This window comes from Scomber japonicus, chromosome 13, assembly GCF_027409825.1.
Source record: "Scomber japonicus isolate fScoJap1 chromosome 13, fScoJap1.pri, whole genome shotgun sequence".
NCBI lineage: Eukaryota > Metazoa > Chordata > Actinopteri > Scombriformes > Scombridae > Scomber > Scomber japonicus.
Genome location: NC_070590.1, coordinates 6,758,933 through 6,780,248, shown reverse-complemented (window position 1 = coordinate 6,780,248; position 21,316 = coordinate 6,758,933). Strand labels below are relative to the sequence as shown.

General features: G+C 35.5%; 1 protein-coding gene across 1 annotated transcript in view; it reads left to right on the top strand.

The window, feature by feature from the left end:
• The first annotated feature begins 6,122 nt into the window (after window positions 1-6,122).
• The window catches only part of LOC128371569 (F-BAR and double SH3 domains protein 2-like), a 37,844-nt gene continuing 22,650 nt past the window's right edge, over window positions 6,123-21,316 (top strand). The window contains exons 1-3 of the mRNA XM_053331922.1: window positions 6,123-6,343; window positions 9,609-9,706; window positions 13,310-13,355. Of these exons, the coding sequence (XP_053187897.1) occupies window positions 6,323-6,343; window positions 9,609-9,706; window positions 13,310-13,355 (165 nt within the window). The 5' untranslated portion in view covers window positions 6,123-6,322. The remainder of the gene's footprint in view (window positions 6,344-9,608; window positions 9,707-13,309; window positions 13,356-21,316) is intronic.

The window sequence follows — 21,316 nt, the reverse complement described above, 5'->3', positions numbered from 1 at the left end:
ACTAATACAAGTAATGCACAGTGAAATCTCTCTCTCTCTCTCTCTCTCTCTCTCTCTCTCTCTCTCTCTCTCTCTCTCTCTCTCTCTCTGTGTGTGTGGTATGTGCCCTCATACTTTCATTTACTTTTGTAAATGTATCCTGAATGGATGAATTAGTCTCGTTGGTGAATCTTGACTTTCACTAATTTAGGGGAATGTGTGTAATGTGAAGCCGAGATATCAACCAGTTCTGTAAAATAGCTCAGAGCACAACACAGTGTTATAATTTCTTTGAGTCTTCAACATTCAACAAGAATCTACATGTCCTGCTGCTCTTAACTCATCACTTTTGGGTGGGTTATGCTTCTGGGGCATAATTTCCTCTGGTGACAGAGGGGATTGTCTCTTTTGGTGACCCCTAAACTGGGAACCAGTGGAACCAGTGGACTAAACTTCTGTATCTAAACTCAATGACCATTTTTACTTTTGATTCTTACAGTCCAATTCACTGTTGATGCTTTCAAACATTTAATTAACCCTCCTGTTGTCCTTGAGTCAAGGAAGGAAGGGAGGGAGGAAGAAGGAAGGAAGGAAAGGAGGGAGGAAGGAGGGAGGGAGGAAGGGAAGGAGGAAGGAAGGAAAGGATGGAGGGAGGAAGGAAAGGAGGGAGGAACGGGGGAGGGAAGAAGGGAAGGAGGAAGGAAGGAAAGGATGGAGGGAGGAAGGGAAGGAGGGAGGAAAGAAGGAAGGAGGGAGGAAAGAAAGAGAGAAGGAGGTAAGGAAGGAAAGAAGGAAGGGAGGAAAGAAGGAACAGTCAAAACGGACGGGGTCAATTTGACCCGGGAGGACGACATGAGGGTTAAGTAGCAGTGTTTTAAGTACTTCTTCAACTCAGAGGTGTTAAACATATGACCCGTGTACCAGAACTTGCCCACCAAAGGGTCAAATCCGGCCCACTGGATAACATTGCAAAGTGTGGAAAGAAGTAGTAGAGAAGTAATTCCAGTTTTTCCAATATTCTCACTTATTTTAACTCACCATTCACAGTCAAGGCTTCTGATTTTCCCATGGAGATCCAACTTGAGATAATTGCCCTTCAAATCTGAATCACATTACAAGTCAAAATTCTTCTCAGTGGACTTGGACACATTTGATCAGTATCTCTCACCAGGTTACCCCCTAGATGATTTATTATAGTAAAGTTATTATATGTATTTTGTATATATTATATGTTATTATGCAGTGGTTTTAAAGGTCTGACCCACTTGAGCTCAAATAGGACTATATGTGGTGAACCTAGTGAGAGTTTGACACATCTGGTTTAGCTGCTGTGTGAAGTGAAACCTTGTTAATCTCTCTGAAAGTGAACCAGGCCAGGATGCCCTCACAATAACAGGCAGGGTGAGAGGAAGTTGGGCATAATGAGAGGAAGACTGAGCACACTTATAAACCAGAACTTGGTACAGGTTTTTATATTTTGTCTAAAGGGCAACAGGAGGGAAATTATCTCATTTGTGATGTGGGATGTGTGATATACAGTAGTAGAGTACAACACATTAGTTCATTAATGTCATATGAATAACACTAACTAAGGTGACAGATATGATATGTCATGAAAAAGTGATATTTATCTCTTTAAGATTGCCCAGTTGGACATTTAGTCTGTTTTGTGATGAGAGCTTGATGTCATGTTGTGAACCCGACAGATAACTGACCTCTGGTGCTTCACGCTGCATGCAACGACTCAGCATGAATACAGATTAGAGCTGCAATGATGAAGTCAGTTCAATGATTAGTCAGAAGTTAATCTGCAGCTATTTTGATCATTTGATATTTCTATTCATCATTTGGAGAAAGAAAAGAAAGAAATGTAAGAATTCTCTGGTCTCAGCTGCTTTAACTTTCGTGTCTTCCTCCCAGGTAGGAAGGAAGGAAGGAAAGGAGGGAGGAAGGAAGGAAGGAAGGAAGGAAGGAAAGAAGGAAGGGAGGAAGGAAGGAAAGAAGGAAAGGAGGAAAGAAGGAACAGTCAAAACAGACAGGGTCAATTTGACCCGGGAGGACGACACAAAGGTTACACAAATATACTTAACAACACTACTCGGCATACAGAGGAGAGAGGACACAGCCACTAGAGGGTACAAGTCAAACACTGTCAAAGAGCATTTATAACAAGAAGATGATCAGTCCTCAGTTGGATAAAATAATCTTACATTTTTAATACAAATTCATATTTTCTTCTTTAATAATGCCAATTAAATTTAACAAACAATACAACCTCTTTTGAGAAAAATAGTTTAAATTGATGTTATTTTATTTTGAAATCTTTGTATTGAACTTTTTCAATATACAAAAAGACACAAATAGACATATAAACCCTAAATTGATGTTAAATCAATTTTTTTAACCATTTACATTACACATAATGTTCTCTGAGGTACAAAATGGGTTAAATAAATCAGACTTTTATTGTGGTAGGATATATTTCTTAGCTGTTGTCATAATACAAGTCTTTTAATATTTGTACTGCTGACTCACACAGGATATTTTCCCTGTTTCTTCTCGCTAGTTATGACAGGAATGGGTACATATTTGAAATGATGTTCCTCTGAGATGTCAAATTGTCTATTATTTTTACTGGTAAAATGTTGTTTTCCTTTACCCGGCTCCTAATCTATAAATATTTGTAAAATGAGAGAGAAGAAGATGACATAATTCCCTAATACATACTCGAAATTCTTTAAATAATAGAGAATAAATTAAAAAAGAGCCTCAAATACATCTCATATAATGCTTTACACTTCTTTGGATCAGGACCAGTCTGGATTACATTGAAATTTTGCAACATGCAGCTGTGTTAAAATCACAGCTGGATCAAGAATAAGCCAATTGGCCTCTATTAACTCCTATTCCTCCGCTTCTGTATGTATTATATGTTGTAATTATCAGCTGAAATAAAGCATACAGAATCCCAGGGTTAAACACATTTCAGCACTTTGTTGGTGGTTGCACTACTTTATTGATTTTTTATGGTATTTTATATGCACTTTTCTATACTGCCAGTTGTTTTTATACTTTTAATTAGCGCTCTTTTTCATTTCACTTCCACTTGTTTAGCTACTTGAGAATTTGTGCCATGTTTCTTCACGATTGTCTTGCCTCAATTGTAAGTGCAAATCTGCCAAATGACAAAATGTGAATGTAAAATGTAGTGTACTAGTGTAGTAGTAATCTGCAGTGTCTCTTAATAATAAAAACAGTTATATGTCTCTGTTAATGTACAGCTAGCTGGTGTAATCTGCTGGGCATCACTCCTTGACGGCCCAACGGAGCCTCAGTATCCAAATCTCCACTGGGGAGATGGTGGTCCTCTCCTGCACTCAGCAGCCAGTCCTGAGTATCTGGTATTCTTTTGTACAAAGGTGATCTCAATATCCTCCTACAGTTTTACCTTTTAATCCTTACATACTGTTCAGGGTCAAATTTGATCCATTTATTTTACATTTGAGAGCTGTTAAAACACCATATATACATTTCTTCATGGTGGAATTTCTGTTATGTGACCCAAAGTTTACAAAAAATGTTACATATTGTGCAGCTGATACACATTTATATATGTAAATGTACAAATTTGACCTGTGTCACCATTCAAACATTCATCATATTCTATTAAATGTTATTCTGGACCATAAAATAATGATTGTGAATGTCTTTTTTCCCCCATAAGAATAACCAAACATTTATTGATGATTGATTTGGGGGAATTTATGAAAGTGAATTGCTGTAGAGACTAATTATGAGTCACAATATGAACAGTGTGTGAGGGTTAAGCCCCTATTCAGGAACTTTGCTGTCTATAAAGATTGCATTGTTGTTGATTAATATCATTTATTTCATATATAATCATTTGTGGTAGTAGTAGTGGTGAAAGTAGTAATTTTGTCTGCTAATAAGTTGGAAATTTGTGGGAACATTACAACAAAAGATTAGCTTTTTTATACAGGAATAAAACCAGCTTTCCTTTATTTTGTAGGAAGAGGATGTTAAATAAACTTTTCTATCAGTTCTGGATTATAAGGGATGAAATTTAGAGACACACTGCCGCCTTGGCGTCTCCACACTTTGATTGTGGTTACCACTCAGCCCTGAGATTTATAACTCACCACTGTTTCCCCTCTGATATGTTTTTTTTTTGTCTTCTCTTGTGTCATAATCATCGGTGTCTGTGTATCTTTAAAGCCCTGGTTGTTGAAATTACCATCATATATCTTCTTTTTATTCACTCCAGTGACTTTCTGGCTCTTCAGGTGCATCGTACCAGGACTGATTTAGGAAGGGCTGCTTTTACTGTGCTGCAGACTCATGAAAAACCTTGCAACGTGACATAAAACTGAATACTCTCATAATTCTTTTACCTGCCTCTAACTGGTTTAACTGGTTTTCATCAATCTCAGCATCCGTGTCAATGATTTCTCAGAGAATCTTAAATCAAGGTTGCAAGAAAGAAAGCAGTGAATTACTATTTAATTAGTAGAAATTGTCTGCTCTTGTTGTTATTCATCTACTAAAATAAGGCATTACTATAAAAGAGAAACAATACTCAATAACACAGTTCCCTCTATAGATAAAGGTTGCATCCTTATTATGCATTGTTCTTATTGTCTCGCCTCTCCTCCTTCCTCTTTCTTACTTCAATTCAATTCAAAGAGGAAGCACTGACATGACCATATTGTAGTTTCGTAAAGCAAAGAAGCACATGAATGGACTGTTGGGACCTTAACACTTACAGGTCCTTGTCTAGACCATTAAGAACATGTCTCATAAGTCTCCAAATCTATCAGCATAGTCTTGATATATTCATCATTCACCTTAGTATTATTATCATGTTTTTACACTTGTTTTTTATATATTTATCTTTGTTAATGCACTTAAATTGCCCTGTTGTCCTGTTACTCGTATTGATTCCTGCTCATACGTGTTATACTTACATCTGTTTTTGCTTGTCATTGTTCTTGTGTATGTTCCTATGAAGCTGTTCTGTAACTGTTTGTTTGTCGTTTTGATCAATCGTAGTTTGCTCAATATTTGTGTTCTGCTTATGTCACTCTGTGTTTTATATTTATTATAAGTGACATGTCTTACAAACAATGTTTTCAATTTGTTTCTTGATTTTAGGCTGCTGACTTACATCTGGCCAGGGACAAAGGATGAAAACTAGCCTTTGGGCTTATTCTGGCATATTGACAGAAATGTTTATTAATATGCACTGTCCCAGATAAATAAACTAATAAAATAAAGTAAATAAAATATTGCCAAAGCACAGAATACAAGGTAGTACAAACAGGGAAAACTCGTCTTGGTAGATGGCCGCCCATCAAGAATCATGCAATATATTTTTTATACATAATTATTATTATTGGTAGTAGCAAGGGTGCAACTTTGGTTTGAGAAGACTATGGTGACACAAAAATCCAGGAAATAATGAAGTTTGTCATAATGATATGTTCTGCATTGCATGTCTACATATGAAAAAATATTATAATTAACCCTCATATACTGTTCATTTTCTGACTCATAATTAGTCTCTACACCAATTCGCATTCATAAATTCACCATTACTCATTAATAAATGTTTGATTATCCTTCATGAAGCTGTCACAGAACAGAGTATATTCTATTTATTTATGGAGAAAAGACTTTCAAATAACTATCATTTTGTAGAATATGAAGAATAAAACAACCTATTTGAATATTGTTTTTTAAAATGCATAAATGTGTATCAGCTATACACAAATATTTAAAATAAATGATGAACTTTATTTCCATTTTGTATATTCTGGGACACATTAGGAAAAGTTCAGCTAATGAAAATGTGTATAGGGTGTTTTTACTGCTTTCAAATGTAAAAAGTGATCAAATTTGACCCTGAACAGTATGTAAGGGTAAAGGTTAATTAATGACTCATATTTGTTTAAAAAAACAACTGTAAATTGAAAACAGACGCGGATCATCAACTTTTATTTTGACGACTATTCCCGGAAGTAGCATTTTAACATTCCAACTGCAGTTTAATTTGAAAAAAGAGCCGGAAGTCTTGTTGCCATGCCTACAGCTTGACTCTCACAGTGCGTTCTGCTCCCCGGGGTCAGTGTGTGTTTTCAACGGGACTCAACTTACTACTTTACTCGCTATGGCCGCTTGACCCAGAGAGGAGGAGGAGGAGGGCTTGGATTTACCTTTCTTTTTTTATTTGTAACTCGCTTGTAACTTTTTCTTCTCCCTCCAAGATAATAAACTTTCGACTTTTTTTTTTCATTGTGGGTAGTTTTTATGTCCAGGACTAAGGATGCAACCCCCACCGAGGAAGGTGAGTATGTTGTAGCCTCCGAAGCTAACACTGACTGCTGCATATTTAATGTCATGAAACGCTTTGTTGCTTCTTGTTTTTGGGGTCGGTCTAGCTTCAAAAACAACTAACTTCTCCGTGTTTTTTCTGGTGCATACGTGTACATGTAGTACTATGTTGTTGTTTGTTAAATTTTACCCCTTTGCTGTTTCTTTAAATAGCATGCAAAGAGGGGAAAAAAACTTGTTAAAAAAAAGAAAAAAAAGTCCCATGTGCCACTTTTTTTTAAGGGAGAATACCCCCGCTTTCTCTCTCCCTCTCTCTTTTTTTCTCTCTCTCTCTATACATAGCAATTTAAAGTGTTTTCCTATGTCGAGAAAAAGCATCCACTACTTTCTTTTATATCATGAAGTAACATTGGGGTTAAAATGATCCAGCAAGCAGCTCTTAAAGTTCAAGTAAATAATATCACTGCAACTCACACTGGAGTCCCCTGCTGCTCCAGATCTAGGATTTTACTTTTAATTAGATCCAATTTACAAGTTTTATCTGTGCCGATTTTAAGATTGGACTCAAGTTGATATGAATAAAGTGTTAATTTGCTTTTAATGCACATTTGGAGCCATGAAACATAAAAAATAACAGATTTCTGCATGTAGTTTCGTGTCGTGAAATCGAGCATAAAGGAGAAAGAAGAAGGGGGGAAAAAAGGGTTTTTAAAATAAGACATAGCTAAGTTTGAGTTTTTAGTTTTTAGGTTAAAGAAAGAAACATAAAAAAACCCAAGTCTGATTACTGCACGACAAAATGTTCATGTGGGATCATATTTCAATAACATGGCTCAAACAGCACAGTAAAAAAGTGAATATAAGATAAGATATAAGATAATAAGATGAAATTTACATGTTTTATCTGTGCCGATTTCAATAGTGTACTCAAGTTGATATAAATCAAGTGTTAAATTGCCTTTAATGATCTTAATTTGCACGTTTTGAACCATGACACATCAAAAATGACAGATTTCTGCATGTGGTTTGGTGTAGTGAAATCGAGCATAAAAGAGAAAGAAGAAGGGGGAAAAGGGGGGGTATTTAAAGCTTAGAATAACACATTAAGTGCAAGAGAAAGTAGTTTAGATTGAGTATTTAGTTTTTAGGTTAAAGAAAGAAACAAGTCTGGTTACTGCACGAAAAAATGTTCATGTGGGATCATATTTCAATAACATGGTAACAGCACAGGAAAAAATTGACCATTTGTACTCCAGTAGGTTTTGCAAACGGAGTGCTGCAAAGAAAAAAAACAGCATTTTGAAGATGTTTATGGATCATAATCAACATATTAGGCCATTTAATCGCCTCACATGATGATATTTCTTGTGAACATCATGAAAGTTGACTTCCAGCAGCACTTATACTCACAGATGTAGATTTTAACTATGATTAAATGGTTTCTAGTATTTTAAAAGAAGTTCCATAACTTGGCTGACACATTAAAAGGTTAAATTCCCACAATTTCCCAATGTTCCCACCTTCATTTTTAGTTGTGAAAGAGAAATGAGGAAGTAATAAATCTGTTATCAGTAATAAAACCTGATCACTGACCCCGAGAATGACTCATCTACTGCCTGATTATTAGTAGATTTGATTTGTTTTCAGTAATAACCAAGTTTAAAATGAATAAATGAGTTAATCTTGGTCTAATAACATACTGTGAAGCCACGAAAGAAGTGAAATATTCCCTTTTTAATATTATTGAGTGTAACTTTTAACTACTTTTAATGAGAGAGTGTGAATTTTTCAGAGTGTAATTTTGCAGATTTAATTAATTTGGTGATTAGAAGAAAATCATATAGAAGAAATGTTTAAAACTGAAGTTTAGGACTTTGTTAAATGTTACACTTTTATTAATCGTTATATTTCTGATGTTAATTGGTTTCTATCTGGCTGTGGCCATTAAATCTACCACTATTCCTTCAAATAATGGTCTTGGTTTGTTATTATGTTGTTTTATTTAACAGATTCAAACCAAAGCAAACCACAGTATATCATTCTCTTTCTATCTTGTGTTATTGTACACTTTAAAGTCAAGTTAGTTAGTTAGTTAAAGTTAAGTTTAACTTAATGATGACAACAAAAACTAATATTTATTCATCTGCTGCTGTTTTTTGGTCGATAAAACATCAGAAAACTCGTCATCAAGCAGTTCAAAAGCTAAAAATACTCAGTTTATGATCACATAAGACAAAAATAGCAGCAACTGATTTGCACATTGAAGCTATAAACTATTTAAATGAATATATTTGAGGGCTGAGTGCCACAGACAGGGAAGTTATAAAGTATTGAATGTATTGTTTCCATGAACAATAACACCAGCAATAGAGCTAGTACAAGTATTATCATGGTTGCGATCAATATATCATACATACAACTATAAAAATCGCTTAAAGTAACCCCTAAAATGATGATGAGCAACAGGTATCTTGATTTTTATGAGCAAGAAGTTGATTTATTTGGCATTAAAAATAGATTTTTTAAATTCTGGAGATAAAATCCACAACTTTTATTACTTAAATCCTTCTTTTTATGTGTGATTATTAGTTTAGGTTAGTTTTTTAAAGTTATTTTAGACACATTTAACTTAAATACACATGTAAATAATAATATGTCCTTGTGTTTTTTCATCTCCCTTAGAAACAGTGACATAGAAACCCCCCAAAAACGTTCTTCTTTCTATATGTGCATGGTTATATATCCCTAAAAGGTTCATTCTCATATCAAAATCCATTAAAAAAGTCATATATATGATAATATTTAAGCCTCAGTTTTATATTTGTTAATAATCTTACATTTTAAATATCCTTTTTAAATCTAACTTAAGTGTTATTACAGTTTATTATAGCTCATGATAGAAATAAAGAAGGAAAACAACCCTCCCAGTTATCAGTAATAAGACCTGGACGCTGCACAACTGCATGATTTATCTAACGGCCAATTAAAAACCCCAGAGGGACTGACTATCACCTGGATAACGAGTTCAGCTCATTTTCACTGAATCAGCAGCGCCCGTCCTCTAGAGTGGTAATCATCATCATCATCATCATCATCATCATCATGATTATCATAAGTACACCTGCAGGACTCGTGCTCATCAACACCTCCATGGGTTTTTTTTTTTTTTAAATAGAGAAAAGAGACTCTCCTTTTTTAATAACACATCGTTTCTCCAATCCTCTTCTCCTCTCTTCCTCCTCTTCTCCTCTCTTCCTCCTCCTCTTCTATCCATCCAGGTCCGGGTTACCCAGGAGCTGAAACACACTCATGCGGAGCAGATGAGCAGATTACACATCAAACACCAGGCAGAGTGTGACCTGCTGGAAGACCTGAGGTGAGGACGTCAGCCATCGATCACTTTCTGACATATAAAAAGACCAAATCGATTAGTCGAGTAGTAATTGATAGACTAATCGATCGTCAGCATTGGGGAGTAACTAGTTACATGTAACGGCCTTTAAAGTAAATAGGGTTACATCTGAAGTCACACCTTTAAGATTTTGTTACTGAATACATTTATTGCTGTTTTTAATTATTTGAAATCAATATTTTTATATATTTTGTACATAAATCATGATGTGGGCTTATGTGGAGCACACATGGGCTTAAATTGTGTCACAGTAACAATTAAGCTCATGCCAAATTTTTGCCTTTTCTCATCAAATATCTTTATTTTATATTTTAAAATCTACATGAACCAATTAATAAATTTAGTATCCATGAAAAACAGCTGAACTTAGATTTTGGTGCTTAGTGGGTACACTTACACCCTAACAACTGAACATTACTTTGATTAAGTAATTTAATTTATTACATTTTAAATAAAGTAACTAGTAATCTGTAACCCATTACATTTCCAAAGTAACCTTCCCAACCCTGCCATAAGTTTAAATAAAAGCAGTTTAGTGTTTTAATACATATATGTCTTCCTCAGCTAGTGTGCGTTTTAATTGTCAGGAGCTTAAAATAGAATTTAAAAAAACTGTAAAGATAATTATAAACTATTTAAAAGTTAGTGTATGATAATTGGTGAGGTTTTATAGCTCTAATCATAGAAAAACACAGACAGCACTTTGTTCAAGAAGCGTAGGCATTTTTTAAAAAAGGTTGAAAAGCCAGAGGTTGTGGTTGTGTTTTCAGCCTTTTAGTGTCGGGTTGACTTGACAGCCTACTGGCTCCCCACTTCCTGTCTGTGGTCGGTGGCAGCAGAGCTCTCTGAACCTCCAAAACAGCTGGAAGTTTAAGGTCATAGAGAGCTGCCAGATGTTTTCTGACTGCCCCCCCCCCCCAAAAAAAAATCGCTCGTCGTGGGAGGCTTCTGTAACACGACTCTGCCAGACGACAATGTGAAAAGGAAAAAAAAAAATCCTCCAGATCCTGGACTACGAGAAATGATTCAGCAGACTGGAAATTGCATCTGGATGTCAGCAAAAAAAAAAAAGCTCTGTTTGGGAAAATGACAGGAAGTGAAGAGAAGGGGGGGGGGGGGGCAGCAGTGGAAGAGAGGGAAAAGAGGAGAGAGAGAGAGAGAACAAGAGGGGGGGAAGGAAGAGAGGAAAGCTCTCCAAGGAAGTAAAGCCAGATTGTTTAGAGGAGTCGGGGTGGAGCATGGCAACCGAGTCTTGACATGTTTAATGACATAATGATGTTTTTTTTTTTTTTTTTTTTTTTTTGCTGCAGTCACGTTTTTTTCCCAGGGCGCTGACCTCTCTTCTGTTCTTCCCTTTTTTCTTTTTTTTTTTGTAGTGGATGTCCAACTTTGAGATGTCATTATTAAGCTTTTTGTTGTTGCTGTGGTTGTAAATCAGCCCCAGAAACAACTGTTACACATTCCTCAGCAACATTAAACTTTTTTTTTTTCTTTTTTGTATTTGTAGTCATGAATAAAAGCCAAAAAATTCCAGCTATTTAAAACATTAAGCAATAAAACTCCCTCACAGATTTACTATTTTACCATCTTGTGAACATACGGAGGAAAAAAGACTAGGGTTGCTAAGGGGAGGGGGCACTGGGGAATTATGGGAATTAACAGGAATGAAGTGGACATTTGGGATGATTTCTACAAACTGTATCAACTGTATATAAACATTTAATTAAAACTACATGGTGACTGATATAATGGTGATCAAAACTTTTTAATCAATTCTTTCATTGAACGACAAAAACATGAATGTAAAATAAAAGGAGCGTTCTTCCCCTACAAAATAAAAGTCATATTAAAAATATAAAATGTAAAAATGTTCCCCCTTAATCTTCTCTATCCTCTGGTTTCTACACGTGCTATTCTAACATAGGCTAACATGCAATTTTTTAAAATTTCCAGTTAATTCCTGTTAATTCTCAAGGAAGGTTTCCAACTTTCCTTTTCCTTTTAATAGTAACTACAACAATATTAAACTTTTTTATGTTTATGTTCAGGTTGGTTAAAGTTAGAAACTGTTACACATTTTACGTTTTACATTTTACAGCATTGGTGACTCAAAAAGTGACTGAAATGCTTCCAAATGTTTAAAACTAGCCTCCTGTAATCGCTCCTCCTGGATGTACATTGAACATGAGTGTTTTTAGGAAGCATCACTCATCTCTCATCTCTCAGTGCTCGGTGTGGACGTCTGTCGCAGTGTGTTATTAGAAATATCCAGGTTAAGTACCACAGGAAGAGGCAGGCAGCTGGCAGGAAGAAGAAGAAAGACATAAGGGTGTGGTCAAAGCTAGAGGTATTATAACCTGTGAAGGTGTTAATATTTATAGTATTACTTTGATCATTGGCTTTTACCCCTTGAAAGTAAAGGCAATGATTTATGACAAGCTGTGAAAATTAAAATCAAATGAAAATGAATTTAATTTGACTATGTGCAACAACCAGTGGTGTAACTTCATCACTCAGTCACAAGTCCAGCCAAAATTTAGTGTACTTGTTCTGTGTACTCATGTTTTGGACAGATAATGAGAACAGTTATTATAATTGATTAGTCATTTTGAAATCAAAGCAGAGACATTTTTAATCTCAAATAAAATGGTACAAGGTTTTCATAAAGGGGGAAATGTTACAACATGCAGTCAGGATCCCAGCGGATCCTTTAAATGTCTTAAAATGTCTTAAATTTAGTTTTAAAATGTCTTGAATTGTAGGAGTTAAGGTGTTTGATTTGAGCTCAATGATATTTGTTCAGTTTGTTATTTATCATTATTTTACATAAACCAACCAATCAACTTATTAATTAAAGTAAGAAAATAATCGGCAGTTGGAACTATAATGGAACTAATCATTACTTCCTTTATAAATGAGCTCCATTTCAACCCACTACAACAGTAAAATCCTGCTTTTACATTATCATTGAGTACTACCTTAAAAAACTTGAAAAGAAGTTTTAAAAATGTTTTAAAAGTCATTAAATTTGTACTTAAAAATGTGCAGATACCCTGCATGTTACCACCCAGCAAACAGGCTGAGACACATACCATACCATCATTTACACTTTATAAAACTCAGATTGCACAAACACATTGGTGAGAGACGGCTCTAATGGAAAAACATGTTGAGTAAAAGTCAAATGAAATGGGTACGCATCAGATTTAGTCGATTAAAACATAGGGGGAAAAATTGAATTCACAGTCTTCAGTTTGCTTGTTTTGGCCAAAAAAAATCTAGATTTTTAAATTACTGTCACATGTGACCACGAAAAACAGCAAATTCTCACATTTGAGAAATTGAAACCAGAGAATATTTGGGGTATTTTTAGCTTTCATTCACTAAAATGTTGCGGATTCATCTTCTCGTCTAATTTTCAGCAAAGCAAACAAATATATTCCTCCTCCCAAGAAACTGTGGCGAAACTAAAACATGTATTTTAATTTCTGAGATTCATAGATAAATTGTTCTTTATCTCATCCTTTATTCATCCACCCTTCTTCTTCTTCTTCTTCTCTTCTCCAGGACTTTCAGTCAAAAGAGGGCGGCAGTAGAGAGGGACTACGCCCAGGTAAGTAAATCTCCCGTCTTCTTTCTCACGGTGCATCTGATGCTCGTTAAACATCATCACTACTCTGCCTTGTCATTTGCGTTACTAAAAATACAGTCGCTGTATTTTTTTCTTCTTCTTCTTCTTTACAACATTGTCTTTTAAAGACACCATATGACATTTCGGGGGTTTGAGGATGTGGTCCTAAGAAAGCTCGTAGCACTCATGTGGTCAGATATCTCATTATGGTAACTCGCCATAGAAAGAAACACCACAACAGAGAAAGAGAGAGAGAGGCTGATTGTAAATGTCCGGACTTCACTGCACTTGTGGACTTTGCGGGCTCGTTTCCTGCAAGCGCTGATGAGCCTGTTCAAATCAGCATTTCATCAAGACCGGGAGATGAGGAGAGAGTTTGTGCAGACTTCTTTCAGAAAATTAGCCATAATCCTGCATCAGTAAGCTTTAAAATGATGATGCAAAAGGAAAATAATAATAATAATTTAACTTACATACTGTTCAGGGTCAAATCTGACCCATTTTTACATTTAAGAGCTTTAAAAACTCCCTAAATCATTTGATGACCTCTCCTAATGTGACTCAGAATAAACACAAATGGAAATATTTCAACTTCTTCAAAAGATTAGTGTGCAGCTGATACACGTTTTTGGCTTTTAAAATAGCTTTTATTATTATTATCAGTACTAAAAAACAATAATAAGTAGTATAATAATAATAGACTATGTACAATATTTACTTTAAATGAATTGATGTAGGGAAGTATAATATACAAACAGAATGATAGACTTATAACTTTAATAACTTTATTATAATGTGATAAACTAGATGAGCAAAGGTTGGTTTTGTGTCTGTCTGCAGTGTGAAGGATCTCAGTTGAAGATTTAACATGAATTTAATATTAAAAATGTTTCTCAGTTCACTTAAAAGGAAACTCTTAGTGAGCATTGTGAGCACATTAGTTGAGAGTAAAAGCAGCAGTCCTCCACATTTTGGCCCTTTGCCCTCGCTTGACTTGACATGACGTCACGCTACGTACGATTTGAACTCTGCAAGTTTTATGGAAGGTGGGACTTTTGGATTCAGCCAGAAACGACTTCCAGTTGTTGATCTGCTGGCCCGGTTTCCTCGTCGTCGTGTTGTTGTTTTTGCCCGCAGCTTCCTGAAGACATCAATCGACTGTCTGAAACACCCCGTCTCTCTCTCTCTCTCTCTCTCTCGGTTGGCTCTGTTCTGGTTTTTGTGGCCCTGTGAGGAATGTCCAGCACCGCTGTGAAGAGAGAGAGGAGAGGAGAGGGGGCACGTCTGTAGTTAGTCTGTTTACCAAAGTGCCTGTAGTTGTGAGATGAGCCAAGTTGAGTACATTACATTATTTAACCCTTATAGACTGTTCATATTCTACACCCTCGTAGTAAGAATCACCTCATAAAATGTGTCTATACCAAATTTTGATTTGTTTAGAAAGCATCAATAGTCGATCTGACTGATCATTAAATGTGATTAAACCTTGATTAATGTTTCAGAGAGCAGAGAGAGTGTATTTTTTAGGTTTTACACCACTTGTTTTTGGAGAAAAAACACCTACTATCACACAATATCATGTCCTGTTTTATCGAAGACATGAAAATATAACATAGCAATAATTATTTAAATGTATTTTATTTAAACTGAATATTACAAGAACTTTATGGAGCTGTGGGGTTTATTGTATAATAATATATATATATATTGTATAATATATTGTATAACTAAAAAGCCATGTCAATAGATAAGGGTCAAATTTGACCCAGGACTAAGTATAACATTTTAAAGTATATAAGTGTATTTTGGGCCGCCTTAGGAAAGTCATCACCTTTCAGGGTAAAAGACATTTGTGGTGTTTTTTACAGTTTTCATTTGTCAAAACGGGTCAACGTAGATTTAACCCTTACATACTGTCCCGGTAAAATTTGACCCATTTTGACATTTGAAAGCCACATAAATTACGTTCTTTAAGCCTGAAATGTTATGACTTTTCCTATAGTGACCTTGAATGTCCACAAATGGAAATATTTTGAAAAATCAGAAATAATTATGGCAGTTTATGTTCTCATTTTAGATAACATAATAGTTTCAAATGTAAAGAAAACATACATTTGTGGTTCAAAATGTGGTGTAGGCAGTAATTATAAAGGAATGCTTAGGATGGGTCAGAGTATGGACAGTATGTAAGGGTTAAAAGTGTTACTCTCCAGTCAAGACAAGAGCTAAAAATGGAGGAAAGGACGCCTGTGTGAAAATCTCTGATACCTGTTTGTACATTATTCATATTCCTCGGCTCCATCTCATGATATCGCGTCACCTCACATAAAAGATTCACATCGTCTCTGACCGAGGAAAAGAGATTGAAGTCTGCACAGAAGAGAAGAAGCTCAAGGGAGAACTGTGAGATTATTATACTGATCCCTGAATGTTTGGGTTCCTTTCTTTTATTTTTGATGCTTCACGTCCTCCTGGACTAATTATTGATTGGTTGGCTGCTTAGATGATTTAAAATAGCAAGTGTGTGTAGTTATCAGCAATGTTGGCGTATTTTCAGGGTCAGTAGAAAAAGGAAGTACAATAAGTAGAGATGTCCTTTTATTACTGAGTCTGCTAATACCGAGTCCCATCTGATCAATCAATCAATCAATCAATCAATCAATCAATCAATCAAAGGCTAGTGACAACATAAAGAAAAGGAATAAAAATGATGAGAGAATAAAAGCAAAGAACAAATTCAAAGACAAAAAATTGAGACTAATGGATGCAAGAGAAAATACAGTTGATTAAAATATTTAGATATTTAAATAAATAAGAAAATAAAAGCTCGACTAAAACTACGTGACAACAAAAAACATGAATAAAATTAATAAGAAGATAAGACTTGTAGAATAATGATAATGATGATGCTAATAAAATGAAGTTTTATTAATATACAGCAGTAGAAGGTGTGCAATGATGATTTTAATATGTTAAAATAGATTAAAAAGACAGAAGAAAACGTAAGATGATATAAAAGAGATAAAGTTTAAAGAAAGCTTGACTAAAACTAGGTTTAAAAAAAGAGACTGAAGATATGTAATACTGATTTTAATATGAATCTGGTGTGTAATCTACTGACTTTGACACAGATTAGAGCTCGTGTGATCGATCACAGGAAGCGCAGTGAAGTATTTTGGTGCTGTAGAAATGTCCTGACCTATACTTTATATTCTATATTCTACAGATCTCTGCAAAAATCACACCATAATCATCTTTAATATGTTTTTCAATGAGAATGAGAATAATAAAATCATATCACAATTGCTTTATCAGTCTAAATGATTGCTCATCCCTAAGCACAGATGTCTCACAACTTACTTAATTAAAATATGAAAGGTCCTTTTTAAAAACTATTAAATTTAGTGGCCTAATTTATTGCTATGACATGAATGAAAGAGAAAAAAAATGTATCACCCAATGTGCAATTAAACAGCTCACAACTGATCTCTGGCTGAGCGCAGAGAGCACACAAACTCAACAACAGCCAAATTAAACTTTGACCTGTTTCCACAATACTCACTAAATGAATGTTAATTAATCACACACAAAGCCGGTGGAGGAGAAAGCAGTGGTCAAAAATATGAGGAATGAGAAGCTGCTTCCTGAGTGTTTTGTGGACTGTCGCTCTTTGTGTTTACACAGTATAACATATTGATAGGATCAGCATTCAATCGTCTTTATTTTGATCAATATTAATAATATTAATAATAATAAACTTGAATTATAGAGCACCTTTCATACAAGGGATGTAGCTCAAAGTGCTTTAATGCAATAAAACAGCAGAAAACATACAAATAAACTCAAAGTGCTTTACATAAAACATTAAATGCATCAAGACAGGATGTAAAAGCAGCACATGGCATCATAAAAAGTCATTTAAATAAGATGAAAAGTATTAAATTTGAAATATAATGAAGCTAAAATAGAGTAAAACAGATTAAAAACAGGAGAATAAAAGCTTCTCCTGTTAAAATAAACCTGTTCAAGCTAATTGAAAGCCAGATTAAATAAATAAATTTTTTTGCTGTCTGTCTCTTTATAGTTTTAGGTAGAGTAATCCATCATTTTTGGAGCATAATTAAAGAAAGCTGCTCTGTCTATTTATCTATCGACATAATTATATGTATTTAAAAACTGAGCAGTAGATGATCTGAGAGTTTGTGAAGGATTGTGAAATGACAGAGAGTCAGACCCATGTAGGCCGGTCCCCAAAAACCATTTAGATCTTTAAAAAACGAGTAAAAGAAGCTTAAAATCTGCTCTAAGAGATACCTGAAGTCAATGAAGTGAAGCTGAAACTGGAGTGATACGCTCACTCTTCATTCTTTTGGTTAAAAGTCATAAATTACAACTCAAACTATTACAGTTCATAATAAATACAGCTTTTGTAGTCCAGTACAAACAGCATCTTCAATCAATATTGATCCTTGATGAGACAATTTTACTTATATATTTATTCAGATATTATTTAAGTAATCATGTCTCACTCATGCATTTGTGTTACACTTTCAATCACCTACATTTTGGACTGGTCAAACATAAAAAAGCAGAGTTAATGTATAAAAGAAGAGTCAGACTGAGTGATGTTGGTTTCCAGTGAAGGGAGGGTTAAGACCAGCACGCAGGCCGGGTTTTGTAACCCCGTGCATGTGTGTTTTATTGGATATGCATGCCCAAGTTGTACCTTTCTTTTTTTTTTTGGAAAGGCAGATTTCATCAGAAAGTCAGTTCTCTCCTCCAGTGTTACACAAACATGTTGAACTCCACAGGAAGTTTGGTGCAAAGATATCTGATGATCTCTGGAGATTACCAAACATATTTATGTGTGTTTTACTGTAGTCTGATCAACTTGATAAAGATCATTTTACTGTAATAATAATAATAATACACTTTATTTATAGAGAGCAAGTTACAAAGTGCTTCACAATGCAGCAAAATACACACATAAAATAATTGTGTTTTTAAAATGCTCATCTTTTAGAGTATTCACTTGACAGAAAAGCTGTTATTTGTTTTATATAGATTAAAATAGAGTTTATTTGTCATTCAGATTATATGCCACACAGTATAATAGTGCACAATATTAAAAAATGTTAATATCTGTCGGCTGGATAAAACACAACATGGTCTGGGAAAAAGTTTACGGGTGTTTTTCCCAATTTTCCGACATGATATGGACAAAATGATGAATGGATGACGATGATAATTGAAATGAAGTAAATGTCTTCATTGGGTACTTTCTGTCTCTGTGCTGTCTGTTCGTTCTGTGATCAATTAGACACCCGCTGCCAATGGATGAATCAAAGTGGGTCAGGAACACTTCATTCCCTTTGGTTACACCCCCCCTCCCTCCTCCTCGTTCTCTCTGTTTTTTTAAATTAAAAAAAAAAAAATCTCTTCTCTTTACGCGCCTTTTTTCTGGGTCTCTTACACCTGCAAGCTGCTTTAGCCATTAGCCGATTGCTATTCAAATCACACAGAGTGATAAAATGTCCTCCTCTGTGTGGCTCTTCCTCTGCCGTCCTCCTCCTCCTCCTCCAAACCCCTCTTGTTTGTTCCCATCACACTATTCAGGCATGTCCGCTAGGGCTAGCTCAGTTGGCGATTCCCTCTCTCTATCTGAATCCCCACAATGGACGGGTTTGTAGCGGCTTTTGAGGCTTTGGCAACGAGATCACCAAGACCAACGTGTTGAGAGCCGCGTGGACCATGCCCGCCTCAGGACTGCAGAACAGGGCTCGTCTTTTCAGGCTTGAACAGAGGAAGGATAGATGGTCTCATTTCCTTCATGGGCACTTTTTTGGGGGGTCTTAAGCACAAATCGGTCAATTAAGGGCACAAAAAATATGTAAAAACGGTTTGTTTTTTATTTTAAATTGGTGGTAACATGAAGTGGAAAGCCATTAAATAAAATAAAGACTCATCTGTTAATCAGGTCAAAGTTTGCTCCCCTAAGAGTCAATTTATGTCCTGTGATTCTCTAAATAAAGAGGTAAAAGTAAATGGATAATTCTCTCATGTTATACTCCTATTGAAAGTATAACCTGTGGAATAACTAACATCTTAAACAAAGTGCAAATTATCTCCACACCCACTCTAAAAGTGAAAGCTGTACTTCCTTTTTTCATTCTTGACACAACAGTATAGTGGTGCTTAGTGCAAAAATTACATGTATAATTTACATTTGTATAATGCAGCAATGTTCACCATAGTTACGACGTCTTCGGCCACCACTTCCAGTTTGAATAGTGGCCCCTCCCCTTCTGCTACGTAGCCTGGGTATCGGTACTCGGTACCTTTTTTAAAGTATTGACCGAAATAAATCAATACCAAGTAGTATCGAAATGTCTCCCGTCAAACGATACCTGCAATCGATCCTCTTTGCACCCAGAGATAGAAAATATGACTATTTGTAAGGACACAGTCAAACAACACAAGCCTTCTTTGATTTAAAGCGACGTGCGATAACTCATAATAATTTCAAAATGAATTTGTGTAAAAAAATCTAATCATTTAGAAGTGGAGTGTGGTGTGTTGGCATATACAATTTAATGCTTCTATTCACATGATGGGTATCCAATGAAGTACTCCATTGGTATCAGTATTACTCTACAGGTACTTGGATTGGTACTGGTATCCATGGCTACGCACTCAACATTTTGACCGTTTTGAGTGCAAAATCCATCGGGGTACTCGTGTACTGCATTTTACCAAACTTCTCAGTATGAACGCACAATATATTAAGTAGAAGTATGGAAGTACGAGATTTGAGCCACAGCACTTGAACGCCTCACAGGACAGACTTTATGGAGATACAGTCCCTGTCCTCTTTAACCTTTTATAGCACAAACAATCGTAAAAGATGCCTCAATGACAATAGACAGAAATGTTTATATCTTTCATGCCCAACTTTAAATATGCTAATTTGTGCCGTACGTCAATACCTTAAAGGGAAACTAAGTATTTAGTTATATCAGATTTTTTTTAAATGGTGAAAAAGTGGCAGCAAAGGCAGAAATATCCTAATTTTTAATCCCTAATATGGGTCAAACTCCAAAAACACTGGATCCAACAATTCCCATAATGCACCATAACAGTGTATATTTATGAGGCCCCTCCCTGCGTGGTGCACTCTCACATCTGTCAAACTCTGCACCCCAAGTTTGGCAGCGTGTTAAGTTAGTTTATTGTTTTGTTCATTGTGGTTTTTAACCAAAGAATTATGGCGATGATTTCCAGCGAGGACAGAACATCGACAGAAAATTGAGCTAATTAGCTGCGGCTGCGGTCACTTTAATGTCTCTGCACTCAAAAAGCGTCACAGTCTGCACAATGCTAAAAATATTACAGCTTTTTTATTTCTCTATCAGTTTATTCTGGTTATAGCAGAAGTACATTTCTTTTACATACAGCGAGACACGGCAAAGATATCCTCCCTTACTCCTTTTTTTTTTTGTTTGTTTCTCCTTCTGTTTGCTCTGCCTCACTATTTTGGTTCTTCAAAGGTTAACCTCACCATTGGCCGAGGTGCAAGAACCTAATATATCATCAGGGGTGAATGTGGGCTAAATAAATTACATTTTTCTTCTTCTTAAAAAAAAAAGAGTCTACGTCAGCATTAAAAACCCAGCAAGTAAGCCAAACTCTAAACTAGGCAGGTGAGTGAATGAGTTCACATTGAGATCATTTCAACTACATTTTTAATTAGTTTGTATTTGCGTCTCCTCCTCGCGCCTCTCGTCTATATATTTTTCGCTCTGGCTGCTCCTCTGTGGTTTATAGGACAGGGTCAGGAGGGGTCACAAGTCTTCCAAGCGTGTCCCATGTGAAGAGGAGACATGGGAGACACGGGAAATGTGTGTCGATGTCAAAAGGTGAAAGGTCATCTCTCTTTTGTCTCT